General features: G+C 42.0%; 1 protein-coding gene across 1 annotated transcript in view; it reads right to left on the bottom strand.

The window, feature by feature from the left end:
- Positions 1-6,148: 6,148 nt before the first annotated feature.
- slc25a28 (solute carrier family 25 member 28) overlaps positions 6,149-7,489 on the bottom strand; it is a 46,119-nt gene continuing 44,778 nt past the window's right edge. The window contains exon 4 of the mRNA XM_068002052.1: positions 6,149-7,418. Coding sequence (XP_067858153.1) covers positions 6,898-7,418 — 521 coding nt within the window. The 3' untranslated portion in view covers positions 6,149-6,897. The remainder of the gene's footprint in view (positions 7,419-7,489) is intronic.

The raw sequence follows: 7,489 nt of genomic DNA, 5'->3' as shown, positions 1-7,489 counted from the left end.
GGTTGTGTAATTAGGGGAGGGGTAGCAAATTGGATTAAAAACTTATTCGAAAGGAGAAAACAGTAGGATTTAAGGGCTGTTTCTCAAAGTGAATGGAACTGGGTGGCAATGTCCCACAGGTTTGTTCTGAAACCACTTCTACTCACTTTGTACATCAATAATTTAGATACAGGGCTAGAAAAGATTTGTATTTATATCGCGCCTTTCACAACTTCAGGACCTCCCAAAGTGCTCTGCAGCCAATGAAGTACTCTTTTTGAAGTGTACTCACTGTTGTAACGTAGGGAAATGTAGATTGGTGTCCAAATATGCAGACGATACTAAAATAGGAGGCATAGTAAATAATTCTGAGGACAAAAGGAAGCTGCAAGAGGATATTGATACAATGGTGGAATGGGCAAAAAAGTGGCAGATGGAATTCAATGTCAGTAAATGGGAAATGATACATTTTGATAAAAGAAAAGCAATAATTATACTTTGAATGGGGGAATGACTGGAAGAGTAGTGGGAATCGGGGGTTCAAATTCACAAGACATCAAAAGCAGCACTTCAAATGCATAAGGTCATAAAAAAAGCTAATGGAATATTGTATTGTTTGGCAAGAGGTATAGAACATAAAAGTTGATATGTAATGGAGAATCTATATAAAACCTTCAGATCATAGCTGGATAACTGTATATGGTTTTGGGCTCCACACTATAGGAAGGATGTTGAGGCAATAAAGGGAGTAGAGCACAGATTTACTATGATGCTACCTGGTATAAGGAAATACAAATATGAAAACTGGGGCTGTTTTCATTAGAACAGAGGAGATGAAGGCGTGATTTGGTCGAAGTGTTTAAAATTACGAAGAGATGGGACAAAGTAGACAGATACAGACTGTTTCCAGTGGTTGAGGGGCCTAGAACAAGAGGACCATAGATATAAGATTAAATGCAAGAGATTTAGGTTGAAGCAAAGGGGAATAAAGGTTTACGGGAACAGAGAGGGCACATGGGATGAGGACTACTACTCACATGGAGGAAAATCATCAACACAGACTGGTTGGGCTGAACCACCTGCTTCAATGCTGCAAGGATAGGTTTTCAACATTGTAAATGAAAATTGGGCAGTTTCTATATTGTGGGCTGATCTGCAATTTGCACTCAGGGTGGCAATTTGAAAATCTACCCCACAATTTCTATGTAAATGGCTGCTGCATTTGCCCATGTAACAAGAGTCGGTGTATTGATAGAGGTATTCAAAATTATGAAGGGTCTAGACAGAGTTGATAGAGAGAAACTGTTCCCATTGGCCAAAGGGTCAAGGACCAGAGGACATAGATTTAAGGTGATTGGCAAAAGAACCAAAGGTGACATGAGGAAAATCTTCTTTACACGGTGAGTGGTTAGGATTTGGAATGCACAGCCCGAGGGGGTGGAGGCAGATTCAATCATTGCCTTCAAAAGTGAACTGGATAAGTACTTGAAAGGAAAAAATTTGCAGGGCTACGGGGAAAGGGCGGGGGAGTGGGACTGGATGGATTGCTCATGCATAGAGCTGGCGTGGACTTGATGGGCTGAATGGCCTCCTTCCATGCTGTAACCTTTCTACAATTCCATTGTACATAAAGGGCGCTGCGATGTTCCCGAGAAACATGATAAGCTGTGATATAAATGCAGATCTTCCTTTCTCACCGACTGCGATTCAAGTTGCACAGGGATAAATAAACAGAAAATCAAACAGCGAAGACATGGCATGGTGAAAACGTTTTCCCAGTGTTGAGTGTCTGCTGCACGTCTTGTCTCGACACTGAAGGAGGGCTGTCAGTGGATAGTAATGAGCAGTATTCATTCCCTGCTTATTTTTTTCTTGACTGTGGGGGCAAAGGTTACACATGCACCTGTAGCAGAGACCAAACAACACCTTGCTGTCAATACGGATCAGTCAAACAAGTTGAAAGTCAAGCACTCGACAACAAGGCCAAATGCCTATAAACATGCTTTAAAGTACTTTGCTTGCAGCACCGAACACAAATATTCCTTTTGAAATTGTTCTTCGCCAATCTGGCCAGCTGGCTCTTTCCAACACCCAGCAAATAGCTGCCGAGGTTTGTTTTCTTCAACAACCTGACAAACAATCTTGCGGCTGCTCTCGTTACCACCACCCATATCACATCTGAGAGACATCTGCGATCTATAAGCGCCATCTCCTGTCTGACGGCTACATGTGCTTTCCAACTAAATAGATCAGACTGGGTATTTTAGGGGAGGGGGAGGGGGGAAAAGAGGAGAACTGACGTCCACATTTCCTTTTTCCTGGGATTTTTTATTTCCTTCAATAATATCCAAAACGTGGCCTCATTTGACAGATTTTAAAAGGAGCAGAAATTGATTGAAGTGAGCTTCCCTGATGACACTGTGATCAGCCGTGGCTCAGTTGGTAGCACTCTCACCTCTGAGTCAGAAGGTTGTGGGTTCAAGTCCCACTCCAATGGCTGGAGCCCCTAATCCAGGCTGACAATTCAGTTGCAGCACTGAGGGAGTGCTACACTATGGCAATTGCCATCTTTCAGATGAAACGTTAAATCGAGGCCCCCATCTGCCTTTTCAGGTGCACGTAAAAGATCCTGGCCAATGTTTTATTACTCAACCAACATCACTAAAAAAGATCAGGTCATTATCACAATGCTGTTTGTGGAATATTGATTTGTGCAAATTGGCTGCCCCGTTTCTTACAACAGTGACTACACTTCAAAAGTTAGCTGTCAAGTGCTTTGGGAGGTCCTGTGATCATGAAAGGTGCTATATAAATGCAAGTCTTTCTTTCTTTAAATGTAATGCCCTGCCTGGCAGAGGTGAAACTACATGTAAAGTTGAGCAGGAGCACTTCAGAAGCACTGCTAGGGTTTGGAGCGGTGGGGAGGGGAGGAAAGAGGACTACTTAGTCCATGCCACCATTTTGGGGGGGGGGGGGGGGGGGGGGGGAAGTTGGAAAGAGACGAGAAATACATCTAGTCACATGGCTCCCCAGTAGTTGCGCCCATGGTATTTGGTACTGTACCGTACAAACCAAATATCTACCTGGTTCAATCCCTACTCTGCGCCGAGTTAGCTGATCTCACCATAGTACAAAAAAAATGACAAAAGCTAATGGAATGTTAGCCTTTTCCTCAAGGGGGCTGGAGTACAAAGGGGAAAAAGTTATTCTTCAGTTGCAGAGAGCCTTGGTCAAGTCCCAGCTGGAGTACTGCACTCGGTTTTGGGCACCGTATCTCAGGAAGGATCTTTTGTCCTTGGAGAGATACAGAGCAGATTCACCAGAATGATACCAGGGCTTAAGGGATTGAATTATGAGGACAGATTCCATAAATTTGGCTTATATTCCCTTGAGTTAAAGGGTGGTCTAATTGAGATGTTTAAAATTATAAAAGAATTTGATAGGACAGATACAGAGAAGCTATTTCCTCTGGTGGGGGAATCCAGAACAAAGGGGCACAACCTTAAAATTAGAGCTAGGCCATTCTATCAATAATAATTTTATCTTTAGAATATTTTTCTGCTTATTAGAAAGTTTGAACATTGTGGAAAAGAAGGGTTAGGGGTCAGGTCAAAACACAGAACATGCATTTTTGGATGGGGCAGGATAGATGAGCTTACAAACAGTAAGTACTGGTATGCTCCATCAATGGCAAGTCGTCAATCATAAAATAATTCTAGAAGTTATAGGCACAGGTGTACACTGGGAGCCATAGTCTGCGAGCTCAAGTCTCCTACAAGTAATCAAGCTTCAGGCAGGAACATTGTTACAACCATTTCAAACATGTAATTTCTATTTTAGAGGTATGTTTAGTAATTTTCTTGTAAATGCAATATTTTTGTCTATCATGTGACATTTTATTTCCAGTAGTAACTGCTCAGCTTAGTGGAGAACACAATAGAATTTTCAATAATCACGTAATCCAATGGTACTGCAGTCTAACCAAATTAACATCTTCCCTCATTGTAGTTAATTGTACTGTTAAGAATATCTCGTTCAGCTAGCAACACGGAAGAAATTAGAATGCCTTTGAAAACATAATTAGGGAAAGCGTGTTTGTCCCTCCAGTTAAAAGGATCCACTGTAAAGCAAAGCCAAATTGGCTAATGGGTCACATTCAAAGGCAAATCAGACATTAGGAATGTAATTTTTTTTTGTTAAACAGGTTTAAAGAAAGTAGTTGTTAGGAGAACAGGGATTTGCAGTCTCAACTAAAGCCACAGGGGTAAATTCATCTCCGGCAAAATCACATCGGCCACCCATTATACAATATTCAATCCTAATGACTTGACCGGAACTAAGTATTGGGCGGGATGAAGAACGGACAGCCGACGCGATACTGCTTGTTTTGCGCTGCCGCCCACAACGGATTTCTAGTCCACTAGCAGAGCAGCCAAGAGGACATTGAAGAAGATAATGGATGGCTGCGTCTTTTTCAGCTATGTTAGGAGGGCCATTAAGGGCTGCGTAGCACCATTGAAGGAATCTTCAGGGTGGATTCAGTTGCAATCCCAAGAGCTGGCAGAGGATTTAAATACTTCATGTCACATCATAGGGTGAATCAAGGTATTTAAAATGATAAAGGGATTTGATAGGATAGTGAAAAGAATCTATTTCCTCTGGTGGGGGAATCAAGAACATGAAAGCATAATAAAATTAGAGCTAAGCCATTCAGGAGTGAAATCAGGAAGTACTCTTCACACAAAGGGGGGGTAGATATCTGGAAAACTCTCCTCCAAAAGGCTGTGGATGCTGGGTCAATTCAACCTTTCACGACAGACAGATAGATTTTTGTTGAGTACGGTTATCAAGGGATATGGAACAAAGGTGGTTAAATGGAGTTGAGGTACAGAACAGCCATGATCTAACTGAATGGTGGATCAGGCTCAAGGGTCTGAATGGCCTACCCCTGTTCCTATAAATACTAAAGTTGAACATGTCAAAGTGGATACAGAACTAGTCCTAGCTGGAATAAGGGACCTCAACACAGACCGGGCTGGGCTGCTGGCCTTTGATGGCATTCATCCAAGGATACGCAAAGAACTTTATTAAAATTCTTAGGATGTGGGCGTCGCTGACAAGGCCAGCATTTATTACCCATCCCTAGTTGCCATAAGGTGGTAGCGGGCTGCCTTCTTGAACCATTGCAGTCCGTATGGTAAAGATGCTGCCACAGTGCTGTTATTCTTTGTAGCAGTTTGATACAACTGAGTGGCTTGCTAGGCCACTTCCAAAGAGTCAACCACATTGGTGTGGGACTGGAGTGATAAGTCAGTCCAGGTAAGGACAGCAGGTTTCCTTCCCTAAAAAGGACCTTAGTGAACCAATTGGGTTTTTACAACAATCCAATCCATGGTCACTTTTATTGGTACCAGCTTTTTTTTTTTTACTTCCAATTTATTAAAAAAAAAACTGAATTCAAATTCTCAAATTGCCATGGTGGGGTGTGAACTCACATTCTCTGGATTATCAGTGCCAGCCTCTGGCTTCCTCCTCTGGTAACATAACAGTAAGCAACCATACCCATTTAGAAATGGGGGCTGTGTCGTGAACCCCTTGCTGGTATATTTAACAGCTCACTGGGCTATGGGATTGTTCCCATGGATTGGAGAGACCCCTTCTGTTGCCTTTTTTTTTAAAAAAAAAAAGGACAATTGGTCAGAATCAAGAAATTAGCCCATTTGGACCATTACCTTAACTGGTCATGGCAAGTTGCTAGAAAGGATCATTAGAGGTATACTGTATGAACACCTCATTAGAGAAGAGGTTACTAGTGAGTCTCAACATGCTATGTAGAAAAAGTGGTCATGTCTCATTTTTTTGAGGAACCTGAAAAAGTTAAATGTCAATCTTGGCGCTGGCCCTGCACATTGGTATATCAAGTCCACAAGTGAGCAACTTCATCTGCTACACAGGATCAAGGCAAATAACTCGAGATTCTTAAAAGCTATATTATACTGCTGCCAATCAGCAATGTATTCCTAAACCATTACTGCATATCATGGCTGAACATGTATAATGCACCTTGCAAAATCAAAAATGTGGCAACTCCATGATGGACATCAGCGTCAAGTTCACACAAAAAAATGTCAACACTTCAAAACTGGTGAGAAATGACAACACCACAAAATTTCTTGTCGTTTTGTTTAATCATCTTCCTTGTGAAAACCCTTTTCTCTACATCAGCAAAGAATTCTGCTGGATAAAATAACTCCAGAATATTCCAGTGAATATAAATGGCTACATTTCAGTTCTTACAGGTACATTGCTGATGCAAACATAGGCATGAAAAAGCTTGATGCAGTACAAGGAGTGCAGTGAAATACAGTTTAAAAAACAAACAGTATTTGTCTTTTGTGCTAAGCAGTTTGATGCCTACATTGGCAGTGGTTTAAGTACTCTGAACTACTTTGATGATATAGTACACATACATACATTGGTGCAACAGTTGACACTTTGATAAACATGTAAACTTGTATGTGCTTTTTTAAAACATCTTTTAAACCAGCCCAGAAACTGGAGGAGAGAATTGAGGGGGGACAAAAAAAAAGTATCCAAAAGGAAGAATCTTAAAACAATGGCTAGGCCTTCAAATGTGCCCAACACATCCAAGTCTGTGCCAGCAGCAAATACCTGTGCGTTTTACTTGTCGACAACGGCCAAGTCTACCTGTCTTTTTTAGATGTTATAGCAAATACGCAAACTTTGGTTTGACATTATATAGTCAGGAGACACGGTGATAATTTCACTCAATTGAAGAGTGCAGCTTGGATCAGATCTACTGCCAGATTCTCTTATTAAAAAGGGTGCAACAATGGAAAGATAGTAGTATTGCAGTCCAAATAGGTTGCTATGGCATCAGTGCTGGCTTATTGGACTTCAGTAAGTTGACCGTCTTTCACGGTGATGTTTGCTAATGAAGTACTTGAAGAACTCATACACAGACCAGGCAATAGCTGTAGATGGCATCTGATAGATAACTCTGGCCTGAACCCCCTTAAAATATGCTGGGATACCACCCAGCCGATAAACCGTCCTGAAGGCATTTGCCATGCCAGAAAGATGTCCGCTGATGTTGAGGGAGTTTAGAGCCAGGGATTCCTGCGTGTTTAGTAGTGTTTTGCAAACGTCCAGTGGTGTCGTTACCGCTGCTGAGACAGCCCCTGCCATAGCGCCAGAGAGAACGTGCGAGGAGGGGTTGTATTGTCTGTGCGGATTCAACTTCTCCTGCAAGAACTCATAAGTCATGAAATGAACAGCTTGGAAGGGGATGTTCATAGTCAGTTGGGTGGTGTAGCTCCGATAGAATGCACCAGCCCCTTCTTTTTCCCACACTGTCCTCATACAGTCTAAGACTCGTTTGTAGGGGGAGTTGTACATCTGCATCCTTTGCTTCACCACTACGCAGTTCGACGACGGGTTAATACAAAAGGTTCCAGTTCAAGGAAAAGGGGAGTGGAGACAGGGTTTC

This window comes from Heptranchias perlo, chromosome 21, assembly GCF_035084215.1.
Source record: "Heptranchias perlo isolate sHepPer1 chromosome 21, sHepPer1.hap1, whole genome shotgun sequence".
In the NCBI taxonomy this organism is placed as follows: domain Eukaryota; kingdom Metazoa; phylum Chordata; class Chondrichthyes; order Hexanchiformes; family Hexanchidae; genus Heptranchias; species Heptranchias perlo.
Note: the sequence above shows the minus strand (reverse complement) of the source record. Positions and strands in the feature narration are given on the sequence as shown.